The 21,443-nt window shown below is 39.6% G+C and overlaps 3 protein-coding genes across 12 annotated transcripts in view; 1 reads left to right on the top strand and 2 right to left on the bottom strand.

The window, feature by feature from the left end:
* pacsin3 (protein kinase C and casein kinase substrate in neurons 3) overlaps nt 1–7,283 on the top strand; it is a 28,075-nt gene extending 20,792 nt beyond the window's left edge. For 6 of the 8 annotated variants that reach the window (XM_027153014.2, XM_027153013.2, XM_027153017.2 and 3 more), the window contains 5 exons: nt 612–787; nt 1,545–1,665; nt 2,560–2,687; nt 3,612–3,778; nt 6,136–7,283. In XM_027153014.2, coding sequence (XP_027008815.2) covers nt 612–787; nt 1,545–1,665; nt 2,560–2,687; nt 3,612–3,778; nt 6,136–6,251 — 708 coding nt within the window. In that variant the 3' untranslated portion in view covers nt 6,252–7,283. Of the gene's footprint in view, nt 1–611; nt 788–1,544; nt 1,666–2,559; nt 2,688–3,611; nt 3,779–3,933; nt 6,105–6,135 lie in introns of those variants that run through there. The other 2 variants (XM_047804830.1, XM_047804828.1) reach the window with 2 other exon arrangements.
* A 5,015-nt stretch (nt 7,284–12,298) lies between these two features.
* fadd (Fas (tnfrsf6)-associated via death domain) lies at nt 12,299–14,432 on the bottom strand. The gene is made up of 2 exons (XM_027153021.2): nt 13,902–14,432; nt 12,299–12,893 (listed from the first exon to the last, which is right to left on the bottom strand). Exons 1-2 carry the CDS (start codon nt 14,191–14,193, stop codon nt 12,619–12,621), a joined length of 567 nt encoding a protein of 188 aa, XP_027008822.1. The 5' UTR covers nt 14,194–14,432; the 3' UTR covers nt 12,299–12,618.
* A 4,742-nt stretch (nt 14,433–19,174) lies between these two features.
* ano1a (anoctamin 1, calcium activated chloride channel a) overlaps nt 19,175–21,443 on the bottom strand; it is a 37,642-nt gene continuing 35,373 nt past the window's right edge. For all 3 annotated transcript variants that reach the window (XM_027153195.2, XM_027153193.2, XM_027153194.2), the window contains 2 exons: nt 20,876–20,981; nt 19,175–20,793 (listed from right to left, as the gene is read on the bottom strand). In XM_027153195.2, coding sequence (XP_027008996.2) covers nt 20,593–20,793; nt 20,876–20,981 — 307 coding nt within the window. In that variant the 3' untranslated portion in view covers nt 19,175–20,592. The remainder of the gene's footprint in view (nt 20,794–20,875; nt 20,982–21,443) is intronic.

Below are 21,443 nucleotides of genomic sequence, written 5' to 3'. Positions count from 1 at the left end.
CGATAACTATGGACTCGAAGTCTAGCAGAATCTAGATTCTTAAAAGCGAAAGAAAATTAAGACTTTACAAAAAAACACGCCACCCACGCTGCCGCTGGCAAGCGATAATTTATTGCGAATTCAGTGCCAAAAAAAAACTCAACTTATTTTAATTAACATGCACACCCTTAGCAATGTAGACTTCTTCAGAACTTCAGAAACAGGATTTTTTTTTCTCACGGAAGCAAATTCATCTTTTTCTTTTCTCCCCCGGCCCCCCCCCCGAAAAGTCTTTGTACTTTCATGTATATCTTTCTCATGAATGGGACGTTATGACTAATATGAACGCTGGGCAGGTTTCCTCTTTTGTTTTTTCGTGCAGCAGCCAAAGCTTTAGGCCTATTTTGGAAATGGCGATGGTTCTAACTTCATAGAAAAGAACGTTCACAAACTAATATTTCTATCCATGTCTTCACTCTGACATGTTGTATGATAAATCTTTGTTTTCAATGTGTACTTCATTAGAATCCTATTTAACGGTAAGCATAAACTTTGCTTTTTGGTAACTTTGTACTGAAATGGTAAGAATGATTTTTTTTTTATTAAAAGCTGCTTTGTGTGTCATGCCTCAGGTGAAAGAGCGCTATGAGAAAGCTCTTGATGAGCTGAACCGCTGTAACCCACGCTACATGGAAGATATGGAGCAGATGTTCGAGATAACCCAAGATGCTGAGAAGAAGCGGCTGTGCTTCTTTAAGGAGGTGATGCTGGATATCCATGAGCATCTAGACCTTTCCAGCAGTGAAGCGTGAGTGTGTGCAGTCTTGCTGAAAGTAAAGAGTCATTAACGATTAAAGTTTAGGTCATTAAAATTTTGGAGATTCGTGTTAAATATTTAACTACAGTACCTAGAAGGATGAAATATCCCTTCCCTAAGATCCGTAAAAAAACATTCCTGCCTTTTGCAATGCTGACTTGTGTAGTCAGGCTTTAGAACCCTCAAGGCTGTTTAATAGTTCAGTCATGTATTGGCAAATACATCAAAATTTTAACTATTGGCTCTACTTTTCTTTGACTGTGAACTCCGTTATCGTTGTTTACCCTCGAAAGAATGTTCAACATTGTGTTGTCCATTAACTAGAGCCTTTTAGAACAAAGGTTAAGGCAAGGCTAACATTTGAATCTGAGCTTGCTTTTAGCTTCTAGCATGTCTTCTAATGGAATGTTCCTGTAGGTTGTCTGAGACAAAAATGTCCCCAAATCCTGCTGTAGCTTTTAAAAACAATGGCATTGTATTTTTACCATGTACCTCCTGTAATTATCTGTTAGTCCTGTGTAATTTGTGTGCTGGAATCTCCCCTCTGATCCAGGGTGTTTGTTTAAGGTGTGTTGATTCATTCCACACAATTTACATGCCTTCTCAAGTACCATGTGTGCATATGCCCTTATAATAAACTCCTAGGAATGAATTTCCTAAGTGTGAACAAGGCAAATAAAGTTATATTTTCTCTTCATTGTTGTTTTGATTTGATTAAAAAAAAATTCTGTGGCAATCTTTCATTCAGATTTAAGTCCTTGTACCGAGACCTGGGCCAGACCATTAATGCAGCCAGTGACACAGAGGACCTGCGGTGGTGGAGGAATACACATGGACCTGGAATGAGCATGAACTGGCCCCAGTTTGAGGTAAAGTATTGAACTGGCCCTTTGTTTTTTTACACTTCTAATCTGACTCAAGTTGCGGGTCCATCGGTCAGCTTGCAGCAATCTGAGGTATAGATTTGATTTTGTTCTAGTCTGACAATAACAAGGAACTTGCCACAGTTTGAAGTACACTTTTGAACATGCCCCAGTCTGAGGTACAACCGAACTTAGAGTTTCCACTCTGTAAATGCCATTAGTTTTAGTGTTTATTGACTATAAAAATCAACATGCTATTTTTTCCCCAGCTACAATCTAAAGAACCCATGTCCTGTCTACTGTTTAGCCAAGAGATTGGACATTTCCAGTAGAAGCTCAAAAAGTCCATCTGTATGTATGTGTGTCATTCGTTGAGCCATCCTAACCATGAGTCCTGGGCTTAGTGAATCCTAATGCGCTGACGGTGAATGCCCTGTTGTTTTCATGGCCCTCGGATGGCTTGTGGAATGTAGGATTCCTGTCTCTGTGCCAGAACTATTCTCTATGTCCCATTCCAGCTTTTATTTATTTCAGACCCCCGCCTCCACAGTTTAAGTTCTATTTTTGCACAACTGAAGTTAGACCTAAATGTTATCCTTTTGGGTATTGCATAACCAAGCCATTGGAGCTTCTTTGGACAGACAGCTAGCATAGTGGAACCTACAGTTTAACTAGTCTCTCATACTGAAGCTTTTTGTGCAGCTACAGAGTGGGCTAGCATGTGCCATGCCGGGAGTCATGACAGTGTTTGCCACGTATCACATAAGGGTTGATTCAACTTTCATGGTTTTGTATCCGTTAATGTACTAAAACATGTTGGGGCTGTTATTTATATATGTGGAATTGTGTATGTTAGGGAACTTGGATATTCGAAGAATTCTTTTTGTGTGATTTGGACAGGAATGGACTCCAGAGTCCAATCGCACCATCAGCCGCAAAGAGAGGAGCAGCCGAATTGATGATGTCACTTTGACCAACATCGTATCTGCTGCTGATGAAGCACCTCAGACACCACAAGATACCATCCGGTAAAACACACACACACACACACACACTATAGGTTTCCTTTTGTGTTTGTCTCGATTCAGCTCTTTTCCTCGATGATCTTCTCAGAATGTTGTTCTGTGTATTTGCTATTAGGAATGCTTGCTCAAAGAGCTCTGGGATTACAGATAGAAAGAAAATATGGCTTGTTATTTGAGCTGAATTTTCTCATGGGAAAATAGATGCCTGCGACAAATGTTCCTCATTTCCCTTTGTTAACTCCTTGCAGGTTTTGAGAGACACAAAATTGACCTGTAGTACTCATGATATGATATATCCTAGAGCTCTTTACTATGAATGAACCTTTAAACTAGAGCGGGTTTTGCTTCTTTAGCTATCCGGGTTCTTATCATGGTAACGTTGGTTCTCTCTGGAGGCTTTGTCTTGCTGGTAAATGTAGACAGTATAATTACTACTGTAGCATTATGGCTTTAATTTATCACAATATCTGGGTGCTTGTGTGTGGTATATTGACTCAGTCTTAAGATAATCCTAACTAAGGAATGAACGTTTCTCTAAATAAGGTCAATTTGGTTGTAAAAATCAGCAACAGAGTTCAATTTATATCAGCAGGTCCTTTATGCCCATCTGTTTATCAGGGGGCAACTAAACAGATGCCTTTGCAACAGCATTTAAAAGCACATTCTGCTGCTTGACATACAGTAACAGGTTTAAAACATCAGTTACATTCTATTTACTGGCTTGTTAACCAAAGGAAAACCCTACTGTATGTACTGATGTCTTAATCCTACAGATATTTGCCAACAAAGAAATGCTACAGTACTTTTTATTATCTATTTATAGTTACACTTAATATTGTGGCAGTTCCAATAACAAGTTAGTTATTTCTTATAAGAAACATCTATTTTGAGGATTGTGATCTCTGTTTTGTCTCCTGTCTAATACAGAGCTGCCAAAGACTACTCATCAGACTGGTCTGATGAAGAGAGCCCTAAAAAGTATATAGCAGCGAACGGAGTTGAGCCTGAAGAGGAGGAGAAGGTAGCGGGTGTGCGCGTAAAAGCACTGTATGATTACACTGGCCAAGAATCTGATGAGCTGAGCTTTAAAGCAGGTATTAATCCCTACTAATGCTTATTAATGGCACACACGTGTACAAAAACGCACACACCATTTTGACCCGTAGTAGGTTGTGTTTGAGCATGATTATGGCATGTGGAGTTGTGAGATTGTCTAAATGCTCTGCCTTCGCATTTGTCTTCATCTCAGACCAGAAGATCAACAATCAACAATGTGCAGATAACATCTACTGTATGTAATTTTTGATGGTTGATCACGCTGCCTGATGACAGACATGTCGAACAGAGCTGGACGAATCTGAGAATGGGTGCTTTGTTGTGATTCTAAAAGGATATTTCATTCGGGTTTTCCTACGGCAAACGTCACGTCGATCTCGGAAAGCGTCTGCGATTGGAGAGATTTCCAAGATTGATAAAAGAGGAAATCCTAGTGTGTCCTTTTATTGTCTCACCATCGGCCAATATGTAATCACACTTGCGCACAGCACTCTGTTTTTTGAAGCATGGTTTGATTTGAAACGTATTGGTTTTCGGAATGAATTTGAAAACAATATGACTACCTATGAATGTAGCATGTCTGATTTCTCACCCTAGCTCATACAGCTCTTGGTATGTCTTGAGGCTTCATATGTAATATGTTAAATGGTTTACAAATTTGGACATTTTAAGGCTGGTGTAAGTAAGATGATGAATCATCTTTAAGGCACACCGATTCCTTTTTGAGATTTCGATTGTGTGTAAGCCTTTAGAGTGTGCTTATGATGCTCAAGAGAAAGGTCTCCTGTTATAAATTTCCAGAAAGTACTTGAATGATGCATTTAATATTACAGATCGCAGTGTTTTGTAGATCATCTCTCCTTCAACAGCACTGAGAGGAGACAACAGCATACACTATCAATCTGGTGTATAATCTATTCTTATGGTTCATCTTTTGCTTATATAAAATACAGATTTTTTTTGTGTTGGGTTTATTCTTTCCAACCTACAACGATAGGGATTTTTAAATCATTTGATTGGCTTAGAGCGTCGTTCATATTCTACAGAGGATCGAGCGTAGTCATGATCCTTTTCAGCCACGTCACTGCGTCACGATTCACAATATAATTAGTCTCTGTTCTAAAGTTATCACTGCCATCTGCTGGTGACTTTTACAGACTTATTTGATTCCAGTATGCAAATGATAATTAGGTAGTGGTTTTAGTCTGATAAACTTACATGGGCAGTATTATGGGTTGTGAATTCAAACCCACATAGTTCCAAAGAGCCATTTTTAGGCTCTAAACTCTCAAATGCTCAACTACATGTAAGGATTGTAGTCTGTGCTTGGGCTAATTGTGTTCTGTATATCAGGGATTCACAAAAACAGGTTTGTAAACATACTGGTGTTTACAGCACACTACTACAGCTATTTGTTTGTATGAAGCTATCATTTAACTGAACTCAGAGGGTTTTCTTTCCCAAAATATATACCCCAATGACCCTAGCACAATTAAACCAAATTAAGAATGTATAAGCACATTAAACACATCCAAGACAGTTCCGATATTTCTCAAAATAACTTTTGTCCCATGTGCTTCCTGCCTGATCATCTGCTCCCATCTGCATGAGATGAGAGTAAAACTACCTACATCTGCAACCTTTTCACGGGGTCTCGGTTTGAGATTCTGGTAGTCCAGGTGAACCTCTATTTCACAAATCCAGTCTTGGGGATCCAATGACCTTCCATTCTGAGGCTCTCTGAGCATAGATATGGCTTGTGGGATCCCCTGTAATACTTCTGGTAGTGGAAAAAAATGGATTGCGTACCCTGGTGTCTCTGTGAACTTTCCTCTTCGTGTGTTACCCCTCCAGATGATTCACTGCGGCAATAAAGAGGTGGTCAAAGGGTATTTGGTGTAGACTAAACTTTGCTTAAAGTTCAGTGACTTTAGTTTTTCAAACATAAATTACTGCTGCTTCTACAGAAGAATTTGTTGTCATGGCCAGTCATATTATTTAGCAGGAGGCAGCTCATCGGACCAGACACTAGCTACAGTACTTCTCTGGAGACGTTCGCTCAGAAAGAGGAGAGGTTTTCATAACCCTTTCTAGATTGGTTGTAACCTTGACATTAAATTGAAAACATATGTGTCATTTGTAAAGAGTCTGTAGCAGGATGAAAACCTGCACACACACAATGGCCCTTTACAGATAAGACTGCAGACTCTTGCATACTGTAATGCGACACGCCAGTACAAACAAAACAAGCACTTTAAATGGTCTTATCTATAGCCATAAACCAAATCACTAATAGTTAAGTAATAAAAGGTAACTGTTGTCACCATTCATTTATGACTCTAGTCGTTTCAATGTTAAAACTAACGACGGAGCTTAATGTGTCTGTGATTGGCAGGTGAAGAGCTGATAAAGTTGGGAGAGGAGGATGAGCAAGGCTGGTGCAAAGGGCAGCTGGACAGTGGCGAGGTGGGCCTCTACCCTGCTAACTACGTCCAAGTCATTGGCTCCTGATGTCCCACCAAGACCCAGCACCTTCCTCGAGAAGGCCATACCATCACTGAGCTGATCACACTGAACTGTGCCAGCGGGGCCTGCCTAGCACTCTAGAGGTCCTGCCAGCCTTTGCTAGATTTACACAGGACCCACCAGAGAGAAAAAAAAAGCTCACATCTTGTATATTTTGAGGTTCATGGTGCCATGGCCTGAGTCATGGCTTTTTTTTGAGAGACTTTACAGGTACAGTGCCTTTTCTGGAACATTCATGGGACAAATATAGAGCAGAGCTGAAGAGTTACAGTACTGTCACCTCTCTCTCCATGTTCATTACAGACTTTTTGCTTTACTAAAGGGATAAATATATATAATACTTTTCTGGGGTATCTTGGGGCTGCATCAACACTATCGGAGGCTTTGGGAGATACTTCCTGTCCTGCGTTTTGTGAATTTCAGATACATCAGAAATCAACTCAAGTATTTATTTCATCCAGATCACATCGACTTGGTTTTCTTACAAATACATGTTGCTATGTGTATATATATATAGATTTTTTTTTTTCTTTAACAGCTTAGTACTTGAGGACAACTGGGCTGAAATCTCACTGCACATAGTTATAAATCGCTGTAGGATTCCTAAAAAGCATTGGCAGTTTTCTAATCTTAATTTTAAGCATGATCGCTTAGTTTTGGAGAACATTCTGGATTTGTACGAAGAAATTTAATGATCGATACGGGGATCTATAAGACCGGTTTTGACGTGTCCTAATGGAATTTATATTTTTGAAGCGACGTCTTCTGAAAATCAAATAGTTTTTAATTTTATTTTCTGTTTTTAATTAAAAGGCAACATTAAAGACTCAGACCAATGACTTAGTGGAGGTTATCTGAGCAGCGCATGTGTGTTGTGTGCGCATATCTGTGTTTGCCTATATGTACAGATATTTTGGTTTCCTCATCCATTACTGATGCATAATTAAACCTTTAACTACTGTAGCAACCTCTACTAATCAGTTTAAAAAAAATCCTAATAAATACAGATGAGCTAGATATTCATGTTTTGGGTTTATTTGTATTGTTGCTGTGCATGATTTTATTTCATTTCCAGCATTAGATATTTTTATGCTATTTGGAAGCATGGAATATTTTCTGTCTCTATAGCTACCTACCTAAAAATATAGATTAATGTCAAGACTAATATAGATAAAATAAATGAGTAAAGCCATTGTGTCTGGGTATAATTGCTAATTAAGTAAAAACAACTTTGGGGAGTACCGTTTTAGGAAAATAATCAAAAATGGGATGGTATGTTGTGGCGCAAAATTGATTATTTTCCAATAACGGCATTTTCTGCCGTGTCTTATTCCTCATACACCACAGTAATGTAGTAATGTTCCAACAACTACAATTTGTAATTTACTTACAAACAAAACCTATTGTTTTTTTTTTGGGACGTCCGTGAGACAAGTTGGTTCCTGTTATTACCTACGTTATTGCAGTCATAGCCTTCTTTTTCCTTTTGGGAATAAGATTGGGGGAACACAGCTTGTCAGGTTACCGTAAACCTTAAAAGTCCTCTGTCCTGAAGACTATGTCTAAAAAAAACATACTGATGGTTACGAGGTTTTGACACCAGAGACGACTTCTATGAATATTACTCTAATTAATGGTCTCCACGGATCACCATGTCAAAACTGTTATATTTTTATTTGACTAACACATTTATATTTATCCTTTATTTTATCCTTATGTGGAGCATTCAGACTGGAGCGTTGCAGTCCCTGTGAAATAGCTATTATTATTCCTTATTATTAATTATTATTATTAAATGAATAGTATGTCATTTGCATTATAGCCAGAGCCACTATCCGGGCTGTGGTTATAAAATATTAATCAACACGTTCTGACCAAGAATTCAACAGAGGTATAAAGACAACCTAATACATTGCTTCAGCTTCATATCTATTCAAGAACTACGTACTGGGTAAATTTAAGAAATCAGTACTTTTCATCATTATTATCTGACTTTTTGGTCAGTCCATCTCTATACTTAAGATGACCCATGAACTACACTCTGTGGCATAGATGGTGGACCATCATGACTATATACAGTATGGTTTACAAACAGAGGTCTGTGAAGATTTGCCAAGGTTGATGTAGAAGAACTCGAGTGTCCTGCACAGATCCCTGACCTCAACCCCTCTGAACATCTATGGGATGAACTGGCACACTGACTGCACACCAGACCTCCAAACCCAACATCACTACTACACCTCATTAATGCTCTTGTGGATAAATGAACATAAATCTCCACAGCAATGCTCAAAAATCTAGTCAATAAGTCTTCCCAGAGGAACAACAAAGGAGATATGTCCAAAAAGCATGTGTGGGTTTGATATAGTCTATTCAGTATCTAGTGATAAAACACTAAAAATGGCTCTTTTATTGCTCTTTAGCCCCAGGGTTAGCTAGCCTATTTTACCTCACGTGGGTGACCACATATTTAACCTTATAACTTGTAAGTAAGCAATATTAAATAAATATTAGATAGATTACTTATTGAAAACACAATGAAAATGACTTAACTGTAGTTTATTAGCCTTGATGCCCGATGACGCCGGAGATAGGCACAGGCTCCCCGTGACCCAAGTAGTTCGGATAAGCGGTAGAAAATAAATGAATGAATTAATGAATGAATAGTCATATTAGCCATAATTTAGCATACCATTACTTTTATTGGCTTTCAATGACAAGACTACTGGGGAAAGATCTGGCTCAGATCTTTGGAACAAACTACCTCACTGAATAACAGAGTATCAGTGCGATTCATTAGCATATTTATAGTCCATTATAGAATTTCAGAATTTATTTTAATACATATTTTTTCGTGCTCTCCGATTACAACTCTGTTTTTAGGACTCCATATTTTTCTGTACAAGTTGTAAATGTTAGGCATTAAAACTTAATGATACCATAAGGATGATTATATCATTTTTCTGTCCTATTTTACATCTTCATACAGCCCTCGCTCTCTCTTTGCAGCACTAAGAACAGTAATGAGAACAGGAGCACAATCATTCAAAGCAAAACATTAAGCTTTCTACGAGCAATTTATTTGCAAAGAGCTGACTCACAATCATCACAAAGGCTGTATTTGGGAGTGGAAAGAAAGAACCCAGGAAAACAGAAACATCCGTCACATCAGGGAGAAAATACATTGCCATACAAACTCTTTTTGACCGTTAAAAGTATGCTGTATAGTTAACAAAGTGTTTGATTGAATTTCGATATTTCTGATTGCGAGCCGGTTTAAAAATAAATATCCTCTTCACGCATTCTGACATGTTTTCTGTCACCATTTGGATTTTTCCCCTCAAATGCGACGACTGTTCACACAAGACGCAAAATTTCTGTGACTGTAGGAAGCACTTAAGCTCTTAAGTTGCTGTTCATGTGCAGGCATTTAGAGGACGCTACTGAGCATGTGCAGACTGAATCAGCATTGTAGCTTGTTGCTGGATTACTAGAGCAACTGATAGTGTAACAACTGACCCCCTTCTCCCTTTATAAGTACACTGTCTAATGACGGTTTCTTTTCCCAATCGTATTAAACATGACTTGTGTTTTCCAGCCAAGTACGTTCGTATTTATTCAAGAAATTCTATTCTGTATTTCCTTCCAGGCACTACAGTAGCATTTGGAATACGCCCATCATCTCTAAGTGTATCTCTTGGTCTTTACATCTCTGACTCGTGTACACCGTTTTCTAGCAATCTCTAGTTTACTCTTATTGCACTGTTGCAGCTGCTGTTTTTCTGCACTTGGGCAATTACTGAAATTAACTTAACTTGTTCATACTTGGCTGTGTTGTAGTTAAGCAGACAGCAGACAACACCTTGTTGCCAGACAACCTAACCGGTGACAAGGTGTTTGTTTGATATACAGTACTTTTTAATTTGAACATAAAAATAATAAAGTCTGATCTATGCAGGTCTGATCTATGCAGGGTTGAATATTAAAAACCGCAGCAACAAAAAACTAAAGATAATCCCTTTCCTGCTTGAATTTCTATATGTTTTTGAAGATGGTTTGTTCCTCATGTTAATTATGAAATATGAAAGATTTTCAAAGAAAAAATCAATATAGTATTTCTGAGGAAAAGATCCATAAAACTCCAACCCTTGCACTTACATATCCATTCTTTTCACGTGAAACATTTTTCCTCTAATTTTATATACACAACGGAAACATACATCGATCAGCTATAACCTGATTTAAAACCACCTGCTTAACACATTGTCGTTCCTTTTGTACCAACAAAACTCACAGAGACATGGTCTCCACAAGAACTCTGAAAGTGTGTGTGGTATCTGGCAACATTAGCAGCAGATCCTTTAAGTTGTGAGATGGGACCTCCAAGGATCAAACTAATTTATGCAGTACATCCCACAGACAGATCTGGGGGTTTTCCAGGCCAAATCAACATCTCTGTAATGTGCCTCAAACCATGGGGTTGTACTTTGCCTGCAGCAGTGTTTAGGTAGGTGAGACATGTCAATGTACTGTAATATCCTCATGAAAGCCAAGACCCAGCAGAATCTGGGAACCGCCTATATGATATAAAAGTAAACGTGATTCATCAGATCAGTCCATGGTCCAGTTATGTTTACTTGCCAATTGTAGGTGGTTTCAGTGGTCAACATATACACTCCTGACTGCTCTGCAGCTACGCAGCTCTGATGCGTTGTGTGTTCAGACATCTTTCTATCAGAGTCAACAATAATCTTTTCAGGTTTCAATAAAAACAGTAGCTCTTCAGTGGGACCGGACCGGACAGGCTAGCCTTTACTCCCTTCACACATTAATGAGCCTTGAGCATCCATGCCCTTTTGTCCTTCCTTGTATCACTTTTGGTAGGTACTAACCACTGCATACTCCGAACAACTCACTAAACCTTCTGTTCTGGAGATGTTTTGATCCACTTGTCTAGCTTCCACAATGTAGACCTTGTCAAAGTCACTTACGCTTACGTCAGATGCTTACGCTTGCCTATTCTTCCAACACTTCGAGACCTGACTGTTCACTTCCTGTGTAATATATTCCACCCCTTGATAGGTGGCAATTAACATTAATCACTTCACCTGTCAATGGCATTAACACTATGGCTGATTGGTGTATAAACTCCCCTAATGATGCCTGGACCATTGACTGTCTATTGAATCAGCGATAGCCAGACACGTTTAGATAAAACGCCCTCAACCAATTATTTGTTCAGACGTTATACTGGAATACATACATAATAAGTAACATGTCTCACTCATAGTTAGAGATCAGAGGCTGGCTCTGTGAATGATAGCTTTAACATTAAGCCTAGAAACCTCATCAGGACCAAGAAACATCTAAGAATTAAGCAGAATGTTACTACCAAAGTGCATAAAAATACTTACATCTGCTTTGCATGTCAACTATATGACCAGTTCCATTTTTTTTGCAAAACATGAATTAAGAATCTCCGAAGAATGTAAAGGTGAAAGTTACATTCAAAGTTGTATTTGATTAAAGCTGTTTTATCCTGTTCAGAGCTGATGTGGCAACATCCAGTATCACTGGGTGTGAAGCAGAAATACACCCTGGATGGGATACCACTCCATCACAGTACACCATGAACACATCTATTCACATTTAGGGGTTATTTACAACAGCCAATAAATCTACCTGCATGTTTTGGGGAGGTAGAAGGAAACCTGAGAACACTTTCTAAACCCACAAATGGGGAGAACGTGTGAAAAAAGTCCACAACCTGAGCTCAGGATTGAACCAGAAATCCTGACAGTATAAAGATTTCATGATTTCCTTTCATTTTGTAGTTGTTTTCCATGAACTGTTCTAGAAATTCCCAATTTTTCCCCAGACACATAGACAAGAGAGTTATTGCCTGAGGTCTCAACACACTGGCTAAAAATCATTCCCTTTATTTTACATCCACTTTTGAAAGAATGCTGTAGTTTTCTAATCAATATCCAATTCAATGTTGATGTCACAGACTGAGGCTTTAACACTGAGAATTCATTATCTTGATGGTTTTATTATATTATAATGATAAGCTCCATATGAATCTCAGCCTAATTTATAATCTTCCGAAAAAAAAACCAACCTTTTTTTTAAACAGCATTATTTCACAGTTTACCCACCAGCACCAGAGCAAAGCTTTAAGACTGAAGATTTTCACAACTGAACAATATGATAGAAAAATCTAACGTGAATTTAAAACCGATATCAAATTTGGCACAAAGAACTGCAAGACAAACGCATTGTAATTACAAGTTCAGCAGCAACGAATGAGTATAACAGCCTGAAAATGAAGGAACGGTTTTTTCAAGACAAATTAGCTCTTATTCTGGAGTTTTCTCTCCACAACATCAGCCGTGTAGTTCAGGTCACAGGCTCGGAGCGCCCTGATCAGCTCGTCCACTCTGGCCTCGGCTTTGCGTGCCTTCTTCCACTCTTTGAACAGTTCTCTCACTTGTTCCTCCAGGTTGCGAGGATGTTTTTCTTGTATGCCTTCGAGCTTGCACTCTGTGATTCCCAGTTTCCGTCCATACTGAAGCCACTTTCTTCCCAGTTGCCCAACAATCACTTCGGTTGCACAGTTAATTTTCCCTAGAAGACAAAGTAAAATGCAAAAAAAGTGTGAGAAGCAGAATCAATATCTATAGAAACACTCTCACACTCTCACACACACACACACACGCGCGCGCGCGCGCGCGCGCACACACACCACACACACACACACACACGCGCGCGCGCGCGCGCGCGCGCGCGCATACACACACCACACGCGCGCGCGAGCACACACACACCACACGCGCGCGCGCACACACGCGCGGCGCGCGCGCGGCACACACACACACGCGCGCGCGTGCACGCGCGCGCGCGCGCACGCACGCTGCGCGCGCGGGCACACACACACCACACACGCGCGGCACACACACGCGCGCGCGCGCGCGCGCGCGCGCGCGCGCGCGGGCACACACACACACGGCGGCGCGGCGCGCGCGAGCACACGCGCGCGCGCGCGCGCGCGCGCACACACACACGCGCGCGCGGGCACACACACACACGCGCGCGCGCGCACACACACACGCGCGCGCGGCACACACACACACACACCACACACGCTCGCGCACACACGCGCGCGCGCGCACACACACACGCGCGCGCGCGCGCGCACACACACAAACACACACACACACGCGCGCGCGCGCGCGGGCACGCGCGCGCGCGCGCGCGCGCGCGGGCACCACACACACGCGCGCGCGCACACACACACGCGCGCGCGCACACACACACGCGCGCGCGCGCGCACACACGCGCGCGCGCGCTCGCGCGCGCGCGCGCGCACACACAAACACACACACACACACGTCGCTGCGCTCGGGCACACGCGCGCTCTCGCGCGCACCACACACACACACTCTCTCTCTTTCACACTCTCTCTCTCTCTTTCACACACACACACTCTCTCTCTCTCTCTCTCTCTCTCTCTCTCTCTCTCACACACACACACACACACACACACACACACACACACACACACACACACACACACACGTATGTGACCTGATCTGAAAAGACACCGTGTTGTTCTGACATACGCAGCTCACAAACCTAGTTCCGTTTCATCCGGTAAATCTGTGGAGACCGCTTGACCTTCGTATCTGTCGATTATTTCCAGTAAGACCTGTTGTCCAATGTCAGTGAGACGCTTCCGTAAAAAGTCCGTGTTATTCGGTCCGATCTCTGCTCTTTCGATCAGACAGTCAAACAGCTGAATCCCGCTGTTGATTTCCTCGCTTTTCTTCTTCCCTATAACGTCTCCACACAGAAACTTTAGCTGTGCTAACTGCTCATTACGAAGTTTGTCAGATATCTCCAACAACATGACTCTAAATCCATCCATCTTGTGTGTGAAGTTCAGACGAAGTCACTTTCACTTCCTCACCTTCAGACACATCCGATATTTACTTCCGCTTTCGTTTTGAGACTCAGATGTTTGGAGACCAAAAACAAAAGCGCAGAACTTTAACAGTTTATCCTGTTTGATGGAGTCCCAAAGCTCCTACACACGGAATAAAGGTGTTCAGGTGACGACGTTAAGCTGGAGGGCAACTTTCTGCTTTAATGCCCCACCTCAATTCGGGCGGGTCTTAAAACGACACTGTGGATTTTAAACTAAACGTTCTCACATTTTTAGCAGTTTTATGTGTGAGTTACAAACTCCATCGACTCCCTCAGCACCAGTCTAACCAACACTTTTTAGTGGAAACTATATCATTTATTATATAACTCTATTGCCACGTGACGTCGTGTGTAATTTGCATATTCATGATCATGATTAACACAACATTTGCATATCAAAAAAGTGTTAGATGAAGAATAAGAGTTTCTGGAGACTCTTATTAGTGAATAGAAGCTTTAAATAAATAAATAGATAGATAGATAGATAGATAGATAGATAGATAAATAAATAAATTCTGGCAGAAAATGACATTTAGGTTTCAGCAGACACTCTTATCCAGAGTGACTTACAATTAATTTATAGAGCTGAGAGATAAGGGCCTTGTTCAGGTGCCCAGCAGTGGCAGCTTGGTGGATCTAGGATTTGAACTCATGACCTTCTGGTCTGTAGCCCAACACTTTAAACACTAGGCTACTACATCCCACAATAAATGACCGATTAACACATGGCAGACTGAGCTGTTATACAAAACTAGTACACAACATTTTTAGCAGTTTTATGTGTGAATTACAAACTCCATCGACTCCCTCAGCACCAGTCTAACCAACACTTTTTAGTGGAAACTATATAATTTATTATATAACTCTATTGCCACGTGACGTCGTGTGTAATTTGCATATTCATGATCATGATTAACACAACATTTGCATATCAAAAAAGTGTTAGATGAAGAATAAGAGTTTCTGGAGACTCTTATTAGTGAATAGAAGCTTTAAATAAATAAATAAATAAATAAATAAATAAATAAATAAATTCTGGCAGAAAATGACATTTAGGTTTCAGCAGACACTCTTATCCAGAGTGACTTACAATTAATTTATAGAGCTGAGAGATAAGGGCCTTGTTCAGGGGCCCAGCAGTGGCAGCTTGGTGGATCTAGGATTTGAACTCATGACCTTCTGGTCTGTAGCCCAACACTTTAAACACTAGGCTACTACATCCCACAATAAATGACCGATTAACACATGGCAGACTGAGCTGTTATACAAAACTAGTACACAACATTTTTAGCAGTTTTATGTGTGAATTACAAACTCCATCGACTCCCTCAGCACCAGTCTTACCAACACTTTTTAGTGGAAACTATATAATTTATTATATAACTCTATTGCCACGTGACGTCGTGTGTAATTTGCATATTCATGATCATGATTAACACAACATTTGCATATCAAAAAAGTGTTAGATGAAGAATAAGAGTTTCTGGAGACTCTTATTAGTGAATAGAAGCTTTAAATAAATAAATAAATAAATAAATTCTGGCAGAAAATGACATTTAGGTTTCAGCAGACACTCTTATCCAGAGTGACTTACAATTAATTTATAGAGCTGAGAGATAAGGGCCTTGTTCAGGGGCCCAGCAGTGGCAGCTTGGTGGATCTAGGATTTGAACTCATGACCTTCTGGTCTGTAGCCCAACACTTTAAACACTAGGCTACTACATCCCACAATAAATGACCGATTAACACATGGCAGACTGAGCTGTTATACAAAACTAGTACACAACATTTTTAGCAGTTTTATGTGTGAATTACAAACTCCATCGACTCCCTCAGCACCAGTCTTACCAACACTTTTTAGTGGAAACTATATAATTTATTATATAACTCTATTGCCACATGGCGTCATGTGTAATTTGTGATCATGTGATCATGATTAACACAACATTTGCATATCAAAAAAGTGTTAGATGAAGAATAATAGTTTCTGGAAACTCTTATTAGTGAATAGAAGCATTAAAAAAATATATTATTTAAGTTAGGCAGAAAACATTTACATTTCAGCAAACACTCTTATCCAGAGTGACTTACGGTTAATTTATACAATTGAGGGTTAAGGGCCTTGTTTGGGGGACCAGCAGTGGCAGCTTGGTGGATCTGGGATTCGAACTCATGACCTTCTGGAGCTTCTGAGCTGTTATACAAAACTATTACAATTGTACCCTGCTTCCACTATTTTGTGTATACCACAGCCAACAATAAGCTAGTGGAAATGTTTAATTTATTAATGAATAACACTTCATGCATATGGTTTATTATTAGATTTAATTGTTGGTAGATTACTGGGATTCATTGTATAACGTAACCCATCGGTCATGAAGACATTTGGGAAGCATAGTCACTGTAACAAATTGCTGACACTGGTGACTATATTATATGATTCTGACTCATCTATAAATAACACATAAGACTATAGTCTCTTAAAAAGAAACTTCTATACATCACTAATTATGTGTTTTTCTGTGTAAAATTGTTACAATTCCATTAGAAATTCCCCAACCTGACCACCAGAGGGACCCTTCGCTCGAATTCTATCTCTTCTGGGTCACGAACTCACTTTATGTCTGTCAGCCATTTAAGTGGGTTTTGTTCCAACACTATACATATTGTTAGCTTTACTGCATTGCTGAGCAGTAATTTGTGTGTCCTTACAGAATACGTCCCCCGTGATGAATGGAGTAGAGTATTCACAACTCCAGACAGTAGATGCTCACCAAGGGGAGTTACTCATGGCATATCAGGAACAACACTGTGCACTCCAAGCCACTAATGTTCACCTGACTCAAGCCATGCGCAGCCTCCCTGCTAATCAAGCAGGTACTACACGGATCTTGTTGAGATGTTTGAGGGTTTAGCAGATCGATGCAAAGGATTCTTATTGCAATGTGAAATCTTCTTTACAAACCAACAAATACAGATAATAGTCATTGGCAGCATGGGACAATGCCACCCGAATCAGAGACTCCTTCACACATTTTACCCAGATTATTCTGGAAGTATTTGAATATCCACCATTAGAAAGGGACATATTGGTGCAAATGCTGCAGTTACACCAAGGCATAGACTCTGCAGCAGATTTAGGGTGAGATTTTGTTCCCTAGTGGCTCAGAGAGGCTGGAATGATGCTCTGTATTTAGTGTGGGACTAAACGCTGTTTTTCAGGCTGAACTGGCATGTCAGGACAAATCTAAGTGATCTATCTCAAAACATCACTCTAGCAATTCGCCTGATAAACATTATTCAGAACCAGTTAGTGTAATTTTAATTTTCCATGGTTTAATGCACAACACCTCTAAAAATAACAGCAGTGGTCAATCAGACTACTGGATTTGGTTATTGGTGCGTTGGTCCCCTCACTGCCTAGACAACAAAGTGGCTCTCAGACTACAGTACCATGTCATACTACTCTGTTGAAAGCCCACATTTCACAAATGCCTGCTACATTCCAAAGGAATACCAGGACCTTAAAGAAGCATTTATTAAAGAGTGTGCTACAGTACATGAAGCACATATTTTCAATAAGTGGTAGCTCATTGGTTAAGGTGTTGGACCCCTGATCAGACGGTTGTAAGTTCAAATCCCAGAGGCAAGGCCTTTAACCCTCAATTGCTTAGCTGTATAAATGAAATAATGCTGTAAATGTAAGTTGGATCTGAGGAGAATAACAGTCTCATAATATGAAATATTCAGAGACTTATTAAACCAGTACGTGATTGTCTAGACGATATCTTGACCTATGTAAAGAATTGCAAAGACCATGTAATCCACACGAGGAAAAGTCTGAATTTTACAAGACAACCATGTCCAGAAACCCCACTGCCAGGATGCCCCACCCATGAAACAGTCCACACCCAAAACACTTCGCTAAAGCACCATCTAATGGTATCACACAGGACCACCCAGTGATCACAGAACGCTTTCTGATGGCCATCTTTAACCACAGACATAACGCGGCATGTGGAGTCATATTCAGTATGTGTCAAGTCAAGAACCCCAAAGTCAGTTTACTCAAACCTGTCAGAATTCCCAATGGTCAAACATTGTCCTAGTTGCAGTGGACCGGTTCCCAAAAGCCTATGAACTGAATCCTCTCAAAGCCTTCACATAGCCATGGAGACCACCAGAAGCATCTTTGAGTACGTATTTCACCACTATGGCAACGTTGAAGATAGTATCAAACCGAGGCATATATACGTCTATCTTTTATATATCTACAGTAATAATAATCTTGAATATTTTATTCTGTTAATTCTTTTTCTATTATTATTCGTTATTTCTTTTATTGTTTCTATGTTTACCTTCTGCTCTATGTTTATGTTTTGTAAAGCTGCTTTGAGACAATGTCTATAGTAAAAAGCGCTATACAAATAAACTTGAATTGAATTGAATTCATGTCCAGCATGTGTCTGCTGTAAGAAACAAATACACACCTTTACCTGTGGTATAGCAAATTATGATTTATTATTTAATATAGACAGAAGTCGTCTTCATGTAATTCTGTATTGTTGCCATTTTATTGTATAAGTGAATCACAACCAAATTCAGAACTGGGTCACCTGATAACCCTTTAATTCTTTAAGCAAAATAAAAAAAAAAAACCCACAAAATACAATTATGAGTGCTAGCAAGTTTATTGGATTGGGGAAAATTTGCAATGTTTATCATTTTGAAGAACAAAACCAACTTCTATATATTTAGTTTTAAAGACATGGATATGTCCTTTCTAACAGCGGTGTATCTACCGTGGATATACATTACACCATATCTGAGAAGTAACAGTCCTTAATAATTGATATAGTTTTTGATATTTTCTCAGTCAGTGAAAAAGTCCAGAGATATCTATGAGATGTGTTAAGCAAGAGTTCAGAATTTTGGAGGTTTTTATTATTATTCTTTAATTTAGAGACATGATAGAATTGACAAGTACAAACGTATGTATTTGAATACATGGGTATAAGTACAAGTTTTACAAGACATTGTGATGCACATGCAATATTAACAGTCAAGACAGGAGAAGAGACTTTAAACAGGTGTGTGTGTGTGTGTGTGTGTGTGTGTGTTTGTGTGTGTGTGTGAGAAAGTACTGAGTCTTCACTCCTCAGTAGAAGCCTCTGATTCAAACCGCTTATGATCAAACAGACAAGACTAATTAAAAAGTACAACAATTTTCAAAAAGCAAGCTTCAGATAAACAAAACACATCATAGTCATCCATATGTGATAAAAAAAAAAGACAGCAGACATATTTTCATCTTATTCATGCACCTAACGAACACACCTAATTGTTTGCTTTAATGCCATCTAGTCTAGAAGAACCCTTGAAAAAGATTTCCGTATGTTTCTACTGAAATGTATTCAAAAGACCAAACATGTATATGAAAATATCAACTTACTCTTACTTCTCTAACACAACAGCTTGATCAGCAGCACATTTACGTACTGCAGCCATTTATATCACACGTCAAGTTCGCTATCAAACGTGAAAATTGCTGATTTATTCCTGTTAGATAGAATCAGTCACTTATATTTTGCAGTGAAGATTAAGGGGCCATAATTGTTTATTTTTCAGCATTATACAATAACACAATCTTTTTCTATTTGTAGCAAACTAAAATAAGTAAATAAAGGTGCAGGTTTTAGTTACTGTTCCTTTTTCCACCACTGTAGCTTTACCGAGCTTGACCTTGCACATAATTGTGCTAGAAACATTTATTTTTATGAAACATTTATTATGAAAACAATTTATTACAGTATGAAAACAATTGTGAATAACCTGAGTGTCATGTAATGTAAATGCTATGCCATACATAGTACATGTTCCTTTTGTCTGGGTAGTTAAAAGTAGTTAAATAAAATCAATATAAAAGCACTGAAAAAAAAGAGCTTAACCATCATCGAGACACACATCAATAACGACTACATAGAAAATGTTATGACACACAAACAGTAAATTAGAAAAAACCTTCACAATTTCCATATAGATAAAAAAGAGAGAGAAAGAGAGAGAGAGAGAGAGTCTGTGTTTCGTTTACTTGTTTACGAAAAAGAAAAGCTAAGCTGCAAGGTATAAGGCAGTCACAAAGCATCTCTTTGATCATAATCATGCAGTCTGGGTCTGTGTGCCTGCGTCTGATTCCAGTCAGCGAACCGCACCTCTAATGTACTGTACCATTTCACCTTAAACCCTTGTAACCTCCATACTTTCACACAAGCTGGCTCATCTTGATTCATACAAACCTGCCGTGCTTCAGAGATAGACGTATTCGTCCCTACTCGGTGGACTAGGTGGACGAATGGTTGTTGACTTGCAAAGATGCTCGAGTGCGGGGGTTACTCTTTCGCTTTCCCAGCCTCCTTCCATGTTCCTCTTTCATAAAGAGCTCTACGATCAAGTTCTTCTCCTTGTGAATTTGCAAGCTGATATCTTTGGGGATGTCTGGGATTAGCCAGTCTACAAAGTCACTCATTAGCATCACCATGTTCTAAAATAAAGAAATAAATAACAATCAGTGAGTTCAGAAATCAGCTGGAAAACTAGTGGATAGAAGAAACCTTTTCAGTCACCTGAAAGATGATGACGAACACAAGCCGAGCCGCCAGAATAGTCCAGAATTCTCTTGACAGCTCATACGGTGTATCTGACCATGGGGAATCTCGGTAATCCTTATACCTAAGGACAGAATTAACTCGATTCAGTAATTCGTTATACCGCTAAATACTGCAGAAATACGTCCTTATGCTCTCAGACGGTACAGATGGCCTCACAGATGCTGGGTAACACACGAGCTATGCGACTGCACCGTTATCCAATCTGCTTTGGCAAAGCACAACTGCTCAGTCGCCGCAGGAATATAGCCAACTGATGCATGCCAAAATAATTTCCAAAGGCTTCAGAGATTTCTGCTCTAGTACTGCTATAGAAGTCACGCTTAACATCATCTTTACTAAAGGATCATGTCTGACTTCCTGCTATCATGGTGCCATATTTTTTGCCATACATAGATACATATTACTAATTAAAATGTTAAAAATGTGTTCATTTATTCAATTAGACAGACAGAAGGCAAGTAAACTACCAAGCTAGCTCTGAAATGCTTTTCTACTAGGTGAAACGTGGAGCAAAAATTAATGG

The sequence above is a fragment of the Tachysurus fulvidraco genome, chromosome 2 (genome assembly GCF_022655615.1).
Source record: "Tachysurus fulvidraco isolate hzauxx_2018 chromosome 2, HZAU_PFXX_2.0, whole genome shotgun sequence".
NCBI lineage: Eukaryota > Metazoa > Chordata > Actinopteri > Siluriformes > Bagridae > Tachysurus > Tachysurus fulvidraco.
This window is presented reverse-complemented; position numbering and strand designations above follow the sequence as displayed.